This window comes from Penicillium griseofulvum, assembly GCF_001561935.1.
Source record: "Penicillium griseofulvum strain PG3 chromosome Unknown contig_79, whole genome shotgun sequence".
NCBI classification, from domain to species: Eukaryota; Fungi; Ascomycota; class Eurotiomycetes; order Eurotiales; family Aspergillaceae; genus Penicillium; species Penicillium griseofulvum.
This window is the reverse complement of record NW_024467420.1, coordinates 2,513,786-2,531,509: the sequence shown is the minus strand read 5'-3', so window position 1 is coordinate 2,531,509 and position 17,724 is coordinate 2,513,786. Positions and strand designations below refer to the sequence as shown.

The window sequence follows — 17,724 nt, the reverse complement described above, 5'->3', positions numbered from 1 at the left end:
TCCCCAGAGTAGAAAGATATCCTGCTCAATTTCTATCTCGGGAATGTCCTCAGCCCAGCTTCCTTACAAGCCCCCTCAACGCCCCCGATTATTTGCATTGCGAGCAAATTCAGGCTTGAGAGTCCACCGACCCCGACGATCACGACCATGCTCAAGTGTTGCAACCTTCTTCAATGACTCCTGGAACTCAGCAACACGCTGTGGATTGGAGCAGTAATGGTTGAAATGATGAACAATCGACTGTGACAGAGTCGGCCCACGCTGAGAGGCAAGGTAGTCACGGATCATGGGGATGAAGTCTTTGCCACGGGGCATACGCCCCGATGGACTATCGGAAGCACTTCTCTGTCCAGCAGCTGCGGCAGCTGCTGGGTTGAGTCTAACCAACAAGTCCGAGGACGAAGGTCCTGCCCCAGAAGGGCGAGCCGAGCTACCACCAGTCCGTGGGTCATCACGGCCCCCCATCCCAAAACGGCCTGTCCAGGTGGGAAGTCCGATGGGGAGTGCCCGGGCAGTTTCTTCAGCTTTGCGGAGCTCTTCGGCGGCTTCGTTGGCAACGCGGCGAGCTTCGGCTTCGATCAACTTAGGGTCTGCGCGAACCACCCGTTTGCCGTTTACGATGTGGTCATGCTGGACGGCAGAGTGGACGCCGGAACGAGCAAAGATGCCATGCATAATGCGGTCTTCGGAAGTTTTGGCGTTCTTCTCCTCTTCGTCGGCATTCTGGAACTCTTCAACCTTGGCAATACCATGGATGTCGTTGATGTTTTCTTCCTTGAGAGTTGGGGCAGGCTTATTCTTGCTGCCATGGGTAGCTTTCTCTTCCTGATACGTGACTTCGGCATTCTTGAAGAGTTTGGTCGTCTCCAACTCGTCGTCATTTTCATCAGTCAGGGTGAACAGATCATACAGATCACTCAACTGGAAACCTTCTCGTTGATGAGGATCACGGGTGATTTTGTTAGTCAAGAATTGCTTGAAGATCTGGCGATGATAGATCTTCTCTTCGATAGTGCCCTTTGTCATCAAGCGGAAAATAGTGACATCACGCTTTTGGCCCAGACGCCATGCACGCTCTCGCGCCTGCAAGTCGGTCGATGGGTTCCAGTCGGGATCGTAGATAATGACACGGTCAGCACCTGTCAGATTCACTCCGATCCCGCCCACACGGGTGGTGAGTAAGAAAACGTGGATATTCGGGTCCTTGTTGAATTCATCAACTAGGTTCTGGCGCTCCTTGATCGGAGTAGTACCGTCCATTCGACGGTAATTGAACCCACCCAGTGTCCCAAGGAATTTTTCAATGATATCTAGCATCAGACGGCCTTGGGTGAAAAGAAGGGTCTTGTGGCCAGTATCTCTCCAGACCTCAAGCAACCCTTTCAGAACTTTCATCTTGCCAGACCGCTCTGCATCACCGTAGTCCGCCTCTTGAGAACGCAAGGCGTGGTCTGCCAAGTCCGGATGGTTGCTGATCTTGCGCAGGATGTCAATGCCATACAAAGAGTTTCTTTTCCCTCGTATAATGGACTTCATGTCATCTGAGCTAAGGAATCTCTTGTAGATCGTTCGCTGGAGTTGGGTCAATTTGCAGAAAATGACCTGTTCACTTTTCAGAGGCAGATCAGATGTGACATCAGCCTTGAACCGCTGGAGCAGATATGGGCTGATGGCATCTTTGAGAGTTTCTGCGCATTTCGCAGCAGTCTGCACTTGAAGGTTTGTTGCAGATGCATACCCACCCTGACGGATGGGAATCTCGAACTGGTTTTTGAATGTGACGAGGTTCCCCAGGCGCATTGGAAACACAAAGTCAAATAGGGACCAGAGATCCACCAGGCTATTCTGCATTGGGGTTCCCGAAAGAATGATGCGATGTGGAGTGCGGAGTTCCTTGCAGCTGAAGGTGATACCGGCATCTGGATTTCGGATTTTATGACCTTCGTCAAGGATGGCGCAGCCCCACTCAACATCAACAAGAGCATCTGCATAAGTCTGCAGACCGGAGTATGTAGTCACGAGGACATGGCCCTCCTCGGTGACACGCTTAATGATCTTCTTAGCCGCCTTCTGACCAGCAGATAGGTGACGAGAGCTGTGGCGGCCCATCATTTCTGATGAAAGCGCATTTTCCCGACTGCTTTCCTTGCCAAGATTCATCATTCCACTGCCTGATGAGTGTAGGATGGAAACACGGAAGGGTGGCCACCAGCGATGAAACTCGTTGACCCATTGTTTCATGAGAGTTGCAGGGCAAACAATGATAGCAGGTTTGGTGAGCTTCTTACTATGATGCAATGCCGCAAGATAAGAAATGGTCTGGATGGTTTTCCCCAGCCCCATCTCATCTCCGATGATTCCACCGACAGTTTTCTGATGCAACTCCCACAGCCATTGAACTCCAGTTTTCTGGTAGGGAAATAGGAAGCGGCTGATATCTCCGGGGACGCGCAGTCCATTGTCAAGCTCCATGGGTGGTTCAGTGGGATGTGGCTTCAGCCATTCCTCTTCTCCATCCTGCTCGGCCTCGACAGAATGACTATCAGCGTGTCGTCGAGCAGAGCTTCGTCGACTGATCCATTCCTGGACGCGAGACTGATATAATGTCTCGTTTCCATCATCGAGCCCACTTAGATCTTCAAGCTCAGTAGTCGCTTTTTCTTGTTTGCGCTTACGGCTTGGCTTTGCCTCAGGGAGAGTATCAGGCATGAACTCTTCATCCTCGGATGTAGCGTCAGCTTCAGAGGCAACGTAACTTGCCGAAGAATCCTCCCCAGGGGAAATGCGACTAGCCACTTTCCTCCGTTTGGTCTTGATTTCCCTACTCTCGGAAAAGTCGAAGTCTGGGCGTGCAAGGTCCCGGTGGGATGCAGTTGGCTCATGTTTGGCTTGTTCGCGCTCCTCCTCCTCTTGCTGTTGTTCCTCGGTATCGACAAGTGCATCGTGAAGATTAGCAAGTGGTCCATCTCTATGGCCCTCTTGCATCAATGTGAACGGGGTGATCTTTCCGGTTCGCAAGAGATAGTCGCGGCGGGATTCATTCGGCTGTCGCTCCGACCCGTGCGCCACCGCCGAATTGCCCTGCGATTCGCGCCTCTGGTCAATGCGCTGCTGAATATCCTTCAGGTCTTTCCCAAGATCGGCCTTGCGCGCCTGCAGCCTTTTCAGCTCATTCTCGACCCGATGCCGAGTGGCAGCCCCGACAGGCTGTGTCAGGCGCTGCTGCGCTTGCCGGACTTGCGAATCGACCCGTCTTTGGATTAAGTTAGTAATTCCATCAAATATCAGGGCAGGTGCTCTTACTCCCGATCCACAAGGGCTTTCTCAAGCCGCTTGATATCATTCTCCTCCGCTTTATCGGCCAGAGCTTTATCGGCCTAAAAAATAAGAGAGATGTGAGCCCAGAGTAATATTTAAGTGAGAAGTCAATCATACCTGGCGAGTAATATCTCTTTCGAGATCGTCCTGATCCCGAACATCTGCTTGAAGGTCGCGCAGGCGACTGGCCTCCTCGTTTGTAGACATTGTGAAAGTTGTCCAAATAAAGACTGTAGTATGTGAAGAGAAGTGAGAGACTAAAAGAATTTTTCTAGGACAAGTGGGAACATGGTGATTGCTCAATGAGCAAAATACAATAGCACAATAGCACAATAGCACAGGCAACAATAAGCCTAGATGAATCAATCTAGATCTCTATCAGAGACAATGGCATAATTAGCCACCGCCGAGGACACCGCTCACGTGAAAGAATCCATGACTCATTGGAAGATTATGTAATTTTCATTCGGCCCCGGAGGTCCACAGGTCCACCTGTGGACGGGTACTGAGGTCGAGTCCCGAAGCCGGGGGGCCCTTGAAATTTATATGCTGTAAATCGTGGACACCATTCTGGGTTATCAATTGAGAATTATACATGGCCACCAAAGGTTGATGTAATAGGATCTATTCACATGGGAGCAATGACAGTGACAGGGTTTAGCTTTCACTGTATCTGTGCTGTATATCTTGCACAGACAGATCAGATGTGAACTGTTCCTTGGTGGGGAAGGGGGTTATTGGACGCTGCTATATAAGTATTCTCCGTTCATCTTAGCAGAGACCACTCAATATCCCTTTTCAGCTCTAGTTAAATATGAAATATAGCATGGTGCCATGGGAAATGTCGGGATCAGAATAAGCGTCGTTCAGATGAGCTGAGGTCCTACTCAATCATTGAAATGCACTCAATAAAGATTAAGAACGATCAAGATATCATTATCAATACAGCAGCGGTCATCTAACACGGGGGAGGATGTGAGAAATTCATTTTTGTACACATATAGGAAGCCGCCGAATGGAGATGTTAAGGAGAGAGAACTGGAATAAGGTCCTCAGGCAATGAAAAAGAGATTCGACTCTGTCAGAGACAAGACTAGTCTCCACAGACTTAGACAAAGTGGAATATCCTAAACATCTGGAAAGATGAAGCCAAATAGTTATAGTGGGAAGTAAGAGAAGGTTATAGATGGAATCGATGACGTAGGAACACTCTATACAATACCAACAAGATAGTAGTTTATTCTTATTTGATATTATAGTGTACCTAGTAAAATGAACCCTGATCGGATCTAGCCAGTTACATATTAGCGAAAAAAAAAAAACAAACGCGCTCTGACACTTTGGGTAGTAGAAACAGTCACGTCGCCAAGGAGACCACAATGCACAAATATCGAGATTTGATTAAGGAATATATCTACTCCGTATGGCAAAGATAGAACATTCCCATATATATACGGAGTACATCCAGAGAAAAGATAAAATATATGTACATAGTATACATATGTGGCTCAGAGTTGCATCTACAGAGTACCAGTCCACCTATCCTTGGACCCAATCACTCCCCTCTTTTCTCTCTATAGTACGAGGTACTATCTGTATGCTTCAAGCTAAAATTATTTATGTTTATATTTCACCAACTTTGTCTTTGATTTCTCGGGTGCCAACACAAGACTTGGCTGATCCCCAGCCGCCTACGTCTACTGCGTCGCAACCAAATTGCGACCGCCCCCCCTCTCCCCTTCGAAACCTGTCTTCCACCAACAATTCCTCAGACGATGAAGCATATCACGACCTCATTTTAACGCCAATTCCCTACTTTTCATCCCCTATCCTTAGGATTTCGTCAAAATTAGCCTCAGGTCTGCGGTCGCATTACAAGTGCCCGTCCCCGCTGGCATCCCACGGACCCTGACCATAGTGCTTAAGACGAACACCCTCGAATCCATTTGTTGGCCCCCAAAAAAGAGGGCTTCAACAATATGGATCCTGGGTGGCAGCCTTACCAAGATCCTTTGATGGGCCACCCTGCGCAGTTCAATACTGGTTTGGCATCTCATCCCCAGCAACTAGCCTCAAAATACGGTCAGCCACAGTCACAGCCGCCCGTCGGATACACCTACGAGACATTCCAGACTCCCGGCACGACATCCAAAGCCCCTTCGGCGGGCTCAAACTCCAAAACCGTCTCCATGACTTCCTCCCCCACTGCCACGCCACGTACTCGGGATTATGTCACCGATGCGGATACCACCATGGAGGACGCTGACCCGTACAACCGGGCGAAATACCCCTCGCGGCCAAACCACAATCGCGCCTCGTCACAATTCTTGAATCAAGCTGAGGAATCATCGGCTGCCCGCAGATACTCTCCGGGGAATGTTCTTTCGCCGCCGATGTCATATCCAACCAGTCCTGGCAAGTCCCAAGGCTCCTATGGATTCCCATCCGCGCCCCAGAGTGCTTCCCGCCGGTCGCCTGCAAGACCAGATTATGCATCACCACCACAAGGATATCAATCGCCGCCATGTGAGTTGGATCTCGGCTATTTGGTCGTCCACACACCCGTTCGCTAACATCTCGACAGCCAACCGGCCCCCTAGACTCCCTCCCCTTCAATCCGGCGACCTCAGCCCAGACCAGTACTATCCAACATCCGCATCTTCTCACATGAGTCCAGGCTTCGGTCCAGGGTCGCGATCTCCACGGTCCGGCTCGATGCCATCTCAATCTCCTCTAGTCCCTGGTCGCGGTCCCGTTCCCAAGTTCAAAAAGATCCAGTCTGTCCAAGAACTGCAGCCGCGCATGAATATTCAGCCCGCGTATCGGCGCGCTAACCCAGAGGGCGGGTTCATTAGCGTGAGTGCTCAACAGATATCACACTATGCTCACTTTGACTAACCCATTCAGCCGCTTCAATCGTTGACAACCCACCTACCGGCCACCTATCGCATATGCAACCCAGGCTTCAACTATGAGTCTTCGAGAAATCCCCGAAGAGTATTGACCAAACCTAGTAAGGGGGTCAAGAATGATGGGTATGATAACGAGGATAGTGATTATATCCTTTACGTCAACGATATCCTTGGAAGCGAGGAAGCTGGGCACAAGTATGCCCCCATTTACCCCTGGATAGCGGGCCCCTGGGCTGACAATTACTTCTCTTTCTGACCTAGAAATCGATACCTCATTCTCGACGTCCTAGGTCAAGGTACCTTCGGCCAGGTCGTAAAATGTCAGAACTTGAAAACGGGAGAGGTAGTGGCTGTCAAAGTCATCAAGAACAAGACTGCCTATTTCAACCAGAGTATGATGGAAGTTTCTGTGTTGGATCTGGTATGTCATAGACCCCTAACTCTTATCTTTTGAACCCCCACTGATTCTCTGCAGCTCAACAGCAAGTATGACAAGAACGACGACCACCACCTGCTTCGTCTCAAGGATACATTCATCCACCGTCAGCATTTGTGTCTGGCATTTGAATTGCTCAGTGTTAATCTTTATGAGCTGATTAAACAAAACCAATTCCGTGGATTGAGCACTACCCTTGTCCGGGTGTTTGCCCAGCAACTGCTAAATGCCTTGAGCTTGTTGAACAAAGCGCATCTGATCCACTGCGATTTGAAGCCGGAGAATATTCTCCTGAAAAAGTCAGTAACGTCTATCGTCTTTATAGGGTCAATTTCTAACCGATCACAGTCTCGAGAGCCCAATTATCAAGGTCATTGACTTCGGTTCTGCATGCGACGAACGTCAGACAGTCTACACCTACATTCAGTCGCGATTTTACCGATCTCCAGAAGTACTATTGGGTTTGCCGTACGTACTTTGGTCTCATCTGTTCCGTTCCTTGTTAACCTTTTTCCTAGTTACTCATCTGCCATTGACATGTGGTCTCTTGGGTGTATCGTAGTGGAGCTCTTCTTAGGTCTACCGCTATTCCCTGGCTCTTCCGAGTACAATCAAGTTTGCCGGATCGTCGAGATGCTCGGTATCCCACCAACGTGGATGCTAGAGATGGGCAAGCAGTCGGGAGAGTTCTTCGAAAAGACACAGGACGAGTTCGGAAGAAAGACATACCGTCTCAAGAGCCTGGAGCAGTATTCCAGGGAACACAACACGAAAGAACAGCCAAGCAAGAAGTATTTCTCGGCATCAACACTGGAGGAGATCATCCGGAGTTACCCAATGCCTCGGAAGAACATGAAGCAAGCTGAGGTTGATCGAGGTAGGTTTTCCTTTTTCTATATTCGCCTTGGGACTTGACTAATCATCGCAGAACTGAACAATCGCATTGCTTTCATCGACTTTGTGCGAGGACTCCTGTCTATCAATCCTCTCGAGCGATGGTCACCGCAACAAGCCAAGCTGCATCCGTTCATCACCCAGCAGAAGTTCACGGGGCCCTTCATGCCACCAATGAACCTCAAGTATTCGACGGCCAATAAGCCGGCTCCGGGAGTTCAACAGCAACAGCAGGCCGAAGCCGCTAGCAAACAAAGAGCAGCTCAAGCAGCGCATGCACAGAATGCCTATGCCGTGCAAATGAACCAATTCCATACTCCACCCCAGCCTCCGCCTCCGCCTCAAGCGCCGCCTATGTACAATGGCATGTATCAACAAGGTGCACCGCCTCCTCCATACCCTACCCAGCAGCCGCCTGGCTACGGTCACCAAATGGGAATGATTCCAGGCAACCAGGTACCCCCTCAAAGTCTCTACGCACAGGCGACTACGCGGGCAGGCCGTCAACGAGCATCCACCATGGATCCTAACGGTGGAATACCTACTACCATCCAACGAGTCGCTAGTCACTTGGATCCCAACGCACCGATTCGATTGCAGCCTAGCCCCGCGTATTATCCACCTCCTCCTGACGGGTACGTCGATGCTAACGCCAATCAACGGCGCCGTGGGAGCCGAGCGGGCAATGCCAATGGGAACCAACGCAACCGGGATTTCATTCGCACTCTCGAAGATGGTGTGCTCAGCGAAGGATACATGAGTCAAAACCAATGGCACTAGGGCATCGGGACAAAAGGGCATTCCCCGTGTCCAGTGTTTCCTATGACTCCGAGAGCTGGCATCCTGATATACTTCCCCCTCTGATCAAGTCCAAGGGTGTCGATGACCCCCAAGGCACTGTGTTTGTAAGCCTTGCTCTACCGATCCATTCCTTGCTGGCCAACCTGTTCTTATCTGGCTGGTTCCTGTAGGTATGAGTCAAAAAGTCCCCTTCAATGGGTCATCGCGGTCTGCAATGGTCCCGGACCGCTGATACGCGATCTGCGCTGCTACTTAGCGATAGATCGACCCGCACGCTTACTCCCGTGAGCTGTGCCCATCAGTGGCCGAATCCTTCGCCGCAAGATAGATCTCCTCGCATCATCACTATTTCATTTCGTTTCATTACGTTTCTTGCTGTGTTACGATCCCAATTATGTTCTACAATTTCTTTAGGCAGTGCTTCGGCATATCTGTCTGCCCTTTCTCGTGAATCTTTTTCTCTCAGCATAGCCTGGATGGAGTATGAAAGAACGATCTCGTCCATTTCCTTTTTTTTTATCTCCTCGTAACTGTTTTAAATTAATTCGGATCTTCTCGGGGATGTTGATGCGTGTTTTTACCCTCTTTCTGTTGAGGTAAGTTTTTCGGTATGTCACGACATGTCATTTCTTGGGTGATTCCTCGTTTGTCTTCTGGATACAGTAAATAGTAGAGTTAATAGTCGAACATGGGGTTGATGAGTGTAGTTTTGGAAATTTCTTTGCCTGCGTCTGCCTGAGCGGTCAGGCCTTTGTTCCTAGTGTAAAGTAGAGGCAGTTTCCTAATTTCAAAGCCGCTTGAGTTATTTAAACTTCATTTTTCGACTTCTTCATATAGTCTTTCCGAGTGAATAGACAGAAAGAATCGAATTAAGCAAGTTAAAGCAAGTTGAATTCACAAAAACGAAGTATAAAAAAGGCCATCGCCTCTTTCTTTGTTGTACGCTATGCCGAATTGGGTTTAGTCAGCCCCTCGCTTAAATTTCGTGTGTGGCTCTCAACTGCGGGAACTTCAACTTTGTATCGCCGACGACCTGATTTTTCAGCTTTAGGATCGCTATTTCCTTCTAACGAAACCGTAATCCGCAACCATGGCGTCGCGTTTCTTTTACGGCAGCGGCAGCGACAGCGACAGCTCGTCTGACGAGGAGGAGGAGGTCTACCGTTCCGGCTCCGGCAGCGAGGATGATTCTGACCAGGATGACACCGACTCCGGCTCTAGCTCCGACAGCAGCGATGAGGAGGGCGATGAGGGACGCACCGGTGCCTCTAAGTTCTTGCACGATGATTCCGACAGTGAGGAAAGTGAGGAGGAGGAGAAGGTTACAGTCGTCAAGTCCGCCAAGGACAAGCGTCTCGAGGGCCTCGAGAGCACCATCCGCCTGATCGATAACGCCGAGAAGATCAACGACTGGGCTGTTATCGCCACTGGTGAGTCCATATACTGGGAGAACTCGAGATCCAGCAAAATTTGAGAGCCCAAGAAACGGCATGAACTGACATGTTTTTCACACAGAGTTTGACAACCTGAACCGCCAAATGCTGAAGATTACCGGCCCTACCCCCAAGGTCTACATCCAGGCCGTTGCCGAGCTCGAAGACTTCACCAATGAGACCGCTTCCAAGCAGAAGGCCTCGAACAAGAAGATGAACGCTAGCAACAGCAAGGGCTTCAACGCGGTCAAGCAAAAGATTAAGAAGAACAACAAGGAATACGCCACCCTGGTCGAGAAGTACCGCGCCAATAAGGATGCCTTCATGGCGGACGAGGTCGAGGAGAAGCCCGCCCCTGTTCCTGCCCCCAAGCCCACCAAGGTCGAGAAGATCGCCAACTTCGCTGCCGCAGCCGCTGCTGCTGCTGCTGGTGGTGAGGATGATGGATTCGCTACTGTCGGACGTGGTGGCAAGACCCTCCAGTACACCCCTGAGAGCATCCTCAAGCACCTCCGTGTTATTGTTGAGTCCCGCGGAAAGAAGAACACCGACCGTGCCGACCAGATCCGCACCATGCAGAAGCTCCTCGAGGTTGCCAATACTCCTTACCAACGCATCCGCACCTACATGACCCTGATCTCCACCCGTTTCGATTTGACTGCCACATCCAACGCCACCTACATGTCAAGTGAGCAATGGCAGGCCGCAAACGAGGAATACTCAGCTCTTCTTTCCGTTTTGGAAGAGAACCGCCAATTCCTTGTCAGCGAAGTCGCTGATGAGTGGGAGGACGACGAGAAGCAACCCACCGTTGCTGAGGGCGAGGTCTTCTTCATTCCCGGTTCCGTCGTATCCCTTGTGGAGCACCTCGACGACAGCCTCACAAAGGGTCTCCGCGAGATTGACCCCCACACCTCAGAGTACATTGAGCGTCTTACAGACGAGCAGGCACTTTACTCCTCCCTTGTTCGCTCGCAGCTTTACGTTGAAAGCCTCAAGGGTGCCGATAAGAATGGCCAGGATAGCATGAACAGACTGGTTATCAGACGGTTGGAGCACATTTACTTCAAGCCCGCTAACGTCATCGCCATTGTTGAGCAGGCCAAGGATAAGGTTGTTCCCACAAATATTGAGTCAGCTGTGACTGCCACCTACAAGTCTGGGGATATCCAGAGCCTCGTGGGTTCTATCTGCAATTACATGTTCCAACACAGCGATGGCATTCCCCGCGCTCGCGCCATGCTCTGCCAGATTTACTTCCTTGCTCTGCACGACCAATACTATAAGTCTCGTGACTTGATGCTCATGTCCCATCTGACTGAGAACATCTCCACTTTCGACGTCAGCACCCAGATCCTCTTCAACCGTACCCTTGTTCAGATCGGTCTCTGTGCCTTCCGCGCGGGTCTCATCTACGAGGCTCAGAACACCCTTGGTGAGATCTGCGGCAGTGGCCGCCAAAAGGAGCTTCTTGCTCAGGGTATCATCATGCAGCGTTACTCCACTGTCTCTCCCGAGCAGGAGCGCCTAGAACGCCAACGCCAGCTGCCCTTCCACATGCACATTAACCTCGAGTTGCTCGAGTGCGTTTACCTCACTAGCAGTGCTTTGCTCGAGGTGCCTTTGATGGCCCAGACCTCCTCCACCCCCGAGCTGCGCCGCCGCATGATCTCCAAGACCTTCCGTCGCATGTTGGACTACAATGAGCGCCAGGTCTTCACCGGTCCCCCCGAGAACACCCGCGACGGTGTTATTGCCGGAGCCAAGGCTCTTGCCGCTGGTGACTGGAAGCTTTCCGCCTCTACATTTGCCGCGATCAAGATCTGGGACCTCATGCCCCAGCCCGAGTTGATCAAGGCCATGCTGTCCCGCCAGACCCAAGAGGAGGGTCTGCGCACCTACCTCTTCACCTACGCCCCCTACTACGACAGCCTCTCCATCTCTTCTCTGGCCACCATGTTCGAACTCGAGCCCAAGAAGATCGTTTCCATCATCTCCCGCATGATCTCCCACGAGGAGCTCGCCGCCGCTCTCGACCAGGTCAACGACGCCATCATCTTCCGCAAGGGCGTCGAGCTCTCCCGTCTCCAGTCCCAGATTGTCACCCTGGCCGACAAGTCTACCAGCCTTCTCGAGTCCAACGAGAAGACCCTCGAGCAGCGCACCCAGGGTATGGCCAATGCCTTCCAGCGCGAACACGGTCCCGGTGCCCGTGGCGGCCGCGGTGGTCGCGGTCGTGGCGGTGGTCGTGGCGGCGCCCGCATTCCCCAGGGCGATCGCCGACCTGGTGGCCAGCAGTTCGGTGGTGGTGCATTGGGCGCAGCGATCAAGGCTTAGATTCTGATGTAATGGCATGTTCTTTCTCTTATTTTCCCCCCTTCTTCATGGTTTCTTTTTCACTCTTGTCATCCCCTTCGTGTTAGTACGACCGTTCCTTGTTTTTTAGGTCGGAAAAATTGCCCCGTTTCTGCGCTTTTTTTGTGATTGATCTACATGATATTCACGTATGGAAATGATCGAGAAAGAATCAAGGTGCATACTGGTTAGAAATTGACGGCTTATGGATTAGTTCTTAGTTCTGGTGTGTGAGGTGTTGTAGAGTATTGTATACTGTACGAATTATCCGATGCATAGCTGCCATGCCATCTTCCCCAACACATCACTGATGAGGTATTGAAAATTCAGACTGATCTTTTGAGGCAGCGATACCAAGAATCTTCCAAGATTGGAGGTGAGCACATTATCATCGTCCTTCCAGCATGGAAGAAATCGTCAACCATGCTCCCTATCTTGGAGCCCATCTTCTTTTCTTTCTACGTCGGCACTACCCTCGAAGCTCGTTGATCAGCCCCCTCATGGATTGATTATACCTACGAAAGTACAAGTGGGCTTTGATCGATATGAAACATGGGCTCTAGTTTCTTTGTCTCCTGTTCTTTCACGCCGCTCACATCTCGGATCATGCTTTGGATCGGGACAAAGAAGTGATTAATTCGACTCTCTCATGCGAGTAATGAACAATCTAGTGTTTAGGAGCCTCTGGCGAGTTGGGACAATTTTACTCTCCTTGGGCCATTGCCTAGGCTGTTGGGGATATTCGTCCTAGAGAGCTCAGTCTCTCCAGTGCCTGGCCGAGCTCGAGTGCATGGATATCTCACATCTCTGGGGTTGTCGAACAAGAAGCTCAATGGCAACGCTATATCAGACTGGGGCTGCACCCCTGTGTCATCTGCCCAGGTGTTGCACTTTGATTATTTGCCCCTGTATTTTGTTGGCAACCACGCCCAGCCCTTTGACATCTTCTTTGATTCATGCGTCCCATCTTGGATGAGACTTGCGAGAGTACACAGGTACATCGAGATGAGACAAAGAACGTTGAAGCAATACCAGAGCTAGAGTTCTGAGATTACATATTTTAGCCTTGAGCTATTCCCATTGATTCTACATACGCCCCATATCCAGAGTTACTCTCTCGGCTTCTTTGTTGTGGAGCATATGGACTTTTTGGGAATCCAAAAATAGCTCGTTTAGAAATGGCTCCCTCGATGGACTTGCTTCTATCTACGCAGGCACTCAGAGTTTATCTTCCCTTACTCCGTGGGCCGTTTCATTCACTATTCCTCTTTGTCCCGATCTAGTTCAATTCCCTAGGATGTTTACTACAAATATCTTCATACATACCCCCGTACCAATGCTTCTCCTTCACCCCAAGTCACCAGACCCCTCCTGCAGTGCTGCAAATTTCATATCCTTCTTCAAGATGCTTCCTCGTCGTAACACGAAGCGGGCATTCTCAGAACCCGCTGTGGACCCCGAGCAATCTGGGAAGAAGCGCAAAGCGAACACCAATGGTAAAACGACTGCCAAAGAGGGTTCTCCTTTTCCTTCCTCTTTCTCTGATTTTTCTTCAGACGAAACTGAAAGTCATGTTCATGCCGCGCCAGAGAACTATGTTGACTACAGCATGATGGCATTGAGTGGACAGTCTGAGACATATTCCCGTCCCCCGAGACAACAGCGATGGAAACACGATGGGCCGCCTATTATCGATCCAGCGCTTGTCCCGGAAGGATGGAATGCCGATGAACTTGACCTCGACATCAATGATTTCGACAGTCAAATTGAGAGATGTATGGAGAGGATCAGCGATGGAATCCTGCCCAACTTCTTCAAGTTCAGGCTATCACAGTATGAGAAAAAGCGGGCTGCACGCGATGAATTGGTCAACTCTGAACCGACCGGGCTTAGCTTTGACATTGTTCGACGCTTGGGTCATTTGAAGGAGATCGAGAGACATCTCAATACGAATGGGGACCCTGATGATCAGCTTCCTAATGTCAAGGCTATCACCAAAGCTTACAGGGAAGGCAGATTGGGGTGGACGAGAGGATGGGTTAGCTACTGGTCGAAGGGCGTGCAGCTTAATACGCCCCAGAAGTTCGAGGTGGATTATCATAAGAAACTATCTGATGAGTACGATACCACTAAATCGTGGTGGGTGGAAGGTGTAAGTTGATCACCACATGAAAGTACTACTCTTGGTCCTAACTAGCGATGTCATTTATAGCTTCAAGCTCCAGGTGGTGCCACTCTAGGAGCTTTTCACGCGTTTGCGCCGTTTAACGGGGTGCACTCCGTCATGGTATGATTATATTGATATCTCAGCCTATATATATTATTTTCTGACTTCCATCTCTTGCCTTCCATATAGTTCCCCGTGCAGGTATCGCCTAATAGTCAAGCTGAGATCGTGAATGGCCTCACTCTCTTGGTGTGCCATGATACTGGTGCCGATATTATGGGTATACCCCAATGCTATTTAAACCAGATTGAGGCGCTAGGTACCCGCGTTGCAGTTCATGGCTATAATATTATGGATATCCCTGGCTCAAGGACATGTCACAAGGTCGTGGAGATTGACGTCCGTCTGACTGACGGCACCAACCGAGCATTATCCTATTGGATGAAAATACAGGCCTGTGTCATAGAAAATAAACCTGGTGATCAATTTGGAATGCTTCTTTCGGGGCCTTTCTTGCGATTTGCGCTTTACACTGCAACATGCCCAGACGGGCAGGGAAATCTTTATGTTTGCAGTCACAAGAAGGAGCTAAAGCAGTTGCCAGCTATCCCGGAAAACTTTGTGCCGAGAGGACCGCCATATTTGAATACCGCTGCTCCTGCACCAGACGGTGGACCACCAGCCCTTTTTTTACTAGAACAGGCACGAGAAACGCCAGAATCGGCAGTACATCCACCACCATTGCCCCTGCCGCAGGTAGCGAAGACAGTGAAGAAAGGGAAAAAGAAGGGGAAGAAGGGAGCGGCCTCTTAAGTCTCAAGCGTTGTGTCTGTACATCGACTCGCCTGTTTGCTTGTTGGTCTCTGGTTGATTAGATTCTACTATAGTTCCTCATTCCCTTGGCTTTCATTTCAGACATGTTTTGATTTAGGTTTTTGATTGTCTTTTGTATACTCTTGTTTTTAAGTCTGCTCCAAATGACATATAAAATCTCCCACGTCCAGAACTCCATCAAATCCCCTTTGAATGTTGTCGAGATTCAGGCTTTGTTGATAACAAGTCCTTCACAATGCTTTCTCACGAAAACATATAGTCCCTTCGGACTAACAAATCACACAGCCTTGTAGTCAGCCGGCCTTGGCCGCCTTAGGAGGGTACTTCTTCCCATCCTTCTCAACTTGAGGTGTGCAGGAACACCAATCGGCTTCGGGAATTGAGTCCATCACCGAAGGAATGTGGCTTCCACAACCCCACCAAGTGACCTTGTCTGTAATAATTAGCTTCTATTCTTTGAACAGAGAGAAGGAAACTCACTGCAGGTCGAGCAAGTAGCCTTCATACACATAATGGAATTGGAATTGTATTTGTTTTAAGAGAACTGACGTGGAGATGTCGGAAGAGTTTGGTTTTTATATTCGTTTCCCTCCGATATTAGTCATAGCCGTCATAGGCCCGGGGCCAGGGGAAGCCCTGGAGTCGCCGATGTCTGAATCCCGAATCCCCGACGAGTCTTTAGGGAGATTTGATTGGAGTTTTACATGTAAGGGGTTCATACTTAAACATTGTACTATACAGCTTGAACTTTGTAGAAGTCTAACATAGTAACATGCATGAATAACATAGTAGTATGCATCAAGACCTGCCAAAATCTGCCTAGTGGGGTATCGCGGGGAACTCTTCCGCAACTTCAACTATTTCAACTATTTCAACTAAACACATCTTAATCATGACGGTCATTGCTGTCGCTGGTGGAACAGGTGGAGTGGGCAAAACTATTGTTGAGAAATTGCTTAACTCGAAATTTGACATTGTCGTTTTATCTCGTGTACGTAGTAGTCACACTTTCCACTACAGAAAGTACTGACCTCCCTCCTCATTAGGTGAAACACGACATTGCTTCGCAGGGTATTCAAAATGTGCAGATCAACTACGATGATATTGCATCAATGACACATGAGCTTGAGCGGCACAACATCCACACTATTATATCCGCCATTAGTCTTGTCTCTGATGAGACAAGTCAGTCTCAGTTGAATTTGATCAAAGCTGCAGAGAAGTCGGTATCGACAAAAAGATTCATCCCCAGTGAATACTCGTTCGTTCAAACGCCCGAGTATGTTATCCAACTTCAGCTGTATGATGTGCCATGCTGATATATTTAACTTTTCAAGATTACTCTCGATTGACCCCAGCATTCAGTACTGGCTTGATGCGGCAGATTCTCTCAAGGCTAGTGGCTTACAATACACCAGGGTAATCCCTGGTTTCTTTATGGACTATTGGGGAATGCCACATGTCAAAACTCACCTGCAACCCTTCACCTTTGGTATTGATATACCCAGCGGCACAGCTGCGATCCCAGGGGATGGGAACAATGTGATCTGTATGACATATACGTACGACATGGCTACTTATCTGGTCAAGGCACTTGACCTCGAGGAATGGCCTGAGTTCAGTGTAATCGTCGGAGATGAAGTTACCTACAACCAGGTTCTCGGTATGGCAGAAGAATTCACCGGTAAGCATTATGCACGCCATTATTTGAGGTACACCCGCAACCTAATACTTTCAAAACAGGCAAGAAATTCAAGGTAACATACGACAGTCTGGAGCAAATCAAAACTAGCGATGTCACTGTCCCTCCACAGCCAGAAGGGATGGAGTGTTCATCGGACGAACTCAAAGAGATGACTGCGTTGGTGAGCAGTCTCACAGTCAACAATGTCTTTCAATTGCCCAATGATCGTCTCAATACCCGGTTTCCAGAGGTGAAGCCAATTACGATGAGACAATTTCTACACAATGCCTGGAACAGAAACAGTGCATAATTTATCAATACCAGCAAGGTTGACAACTTGATTTAATGAATGACCATCTGTAATAACAGCGCAAAAACTCAGAACTCGAAAATTATCTCCCATTACTTCCATCAAACAATCTGAAGGATCGGAGGCCGTGGCGACATCACATTAGGATTTTCATTTTTCGTTTTTCCGTTTTGGGATTATAATGCCAGCAATCCAGTGATTGGCTATCTAGCAGACAGGTCCAGGACGCTGGACCCCAACACAGACCTGTCGGCCCGGAATTAGATTCGAACACCACGGGTTGATATCGTCGTTCCAGCAGAGAAGCTGGCTCATAGTGAACCTATTCTGGTTCCGCGCAATGATATCCCAGCAGGTGTCTCCGTTACCGACGGTATAGAACTCAGTACCTGTTTTTGCATCAGCCTAGCTTGAGATGGTGAAATTTTGCTTTAGCTCAACTCACAATACTGAGTCAGCTGCCATCCTTGGACGGTATCGACAGGGGGAGCTGCGGTATCGACTGCGGCAGATGTACCAAGGGAAGCAATTCCCAGAATGCAGAAGAGAGATCGAATACCGATGGCAACCATTGTGGGTT

At 49.5% G+C, this 17,724-nt stretch overlaps 6 protein-coding genes across 6 annotated transcripts; 4 read left to right on the top strand and 2 right to left on the bottom strand.

Annotated features, from left to right (window-relative positions):
* Positions 1–75: 75 nt before the first annotated feature.
* PGRI_008490 (DNA-dependent ATPase RAD26) lies at positions 76–3,525 on the bottom strand (the record flags this gene model as incomplete). Its single annotated transcript, XM_040788562.1, has 3 exons — positions 76–3,253; positions 3,304–3,377; positions 3,436–3,525. 3 exons carry the CDS (start codon positions 3,523–3,525, stop codon positions 76–78), a joined length of 3,342 nt encoding a protein of 1,113 aa, XP_040652334.1.
* A 1,772-nt stretch (positions 3,526–5,297) lies between these two features.
* PGRI_008480 (putative protein kinase Yak1) lies at positions 5,298–8,340 on the top strand (the record flags this gene model as incomplete). Its single annotated transcript, XM_040788561.1, has 8 exons — positions 5,298–5,844; positions 5,903–6,174; positions 6,226–6,425; positions 6,492–6,651; positions 6,706–6,965; positions 7,015–7,134; positions 7,185–7,543; positions 7,595–8,340. The coding sequence occupies 8 exons, from the start codon at positions 5,298–5,300 to the stop codon at positions 8,338–8,340; spliced, it is 2,664 nt and encodes an 887-aa protein (XP_040652333.1).
* A 1,111-nt stretch (positions 8,341–9,451) lies between these two features.
* On the top strand, positions 9,452–12,131 carry nip1 (translation initiation factor eIF3 core subunit c; the record flags this gene model as incomplete). The annotated part of the gene is made up of 2 exons (XM_040788560.1): positions 9,452–9,791; positions 9,877–12,131. 2 exons carry the CDS (start codon positions 9,452–9,454, stop codon positions 12,129–12,131), a joined length of 2,595 nt encoding a protein of 864 aa, XP_040652332.1.
* Positions 12,132–13,485: 1,354 nt separating this feature from the next.
* PGRI_008460 (uncharacterized protein) lies at positions 13,486–15,129 on the top strand (the record flags this gene model as incomplete). The annotated part of the gene is made up of 3 exons (XM_040788559.1): positions 13,486–14,301; positions 14,362–14,436; positions 14,506–15,129. 3 exons carry the CDS (start codon positions 13,486–13,488, stop codon positions 15,127–15,129), a joined length of 1,515 nt encoding a protein of 504 aa, XP_040652331.1.
* Positions 15,130–16,042: 913 nt separating this feature from the next.
* Positions 16,043–17,144, top strand: PGRI_008450 (uncharacterized protein; the record flags this gene model as incomplete). The annotated part of the gene is made up of 4 exons (XM_040788558.1): positions 16,043–16,141; positions 16,197–16,429; positions 16,488–16,834; positions 16,894–17,144. 4 exons carry the CDS (start codon positions 16,043–16,045, stop codon positions 17,142–17,144), a joined length of 930 nt encoding a protein of 309 aa, XP_040652330.1.
* A 207-nt stretch (positions 17,145–17,351) lies between these two features.
* On the bottom strand, positions 17,352–17,716 carry PGRI_008440 (LysM peptidoglycan-binding domain-containing protein; the record flags this gene model as incomplete). The annotated part of the gene is made up of 2 exons (XM_040788557.1): positions 17,352–17,533; positions 17,590–17,716. 2 exons carry the CDS (start codon positions 17,714–17,716, stop codon positions 17,352–17,354), a joined length of 309 nt encoding a protein of 102 aa, XP_040652329.1.
* Between the last annotated feature and the right edge of the window lie 8 nt (positions 17,717–17,724).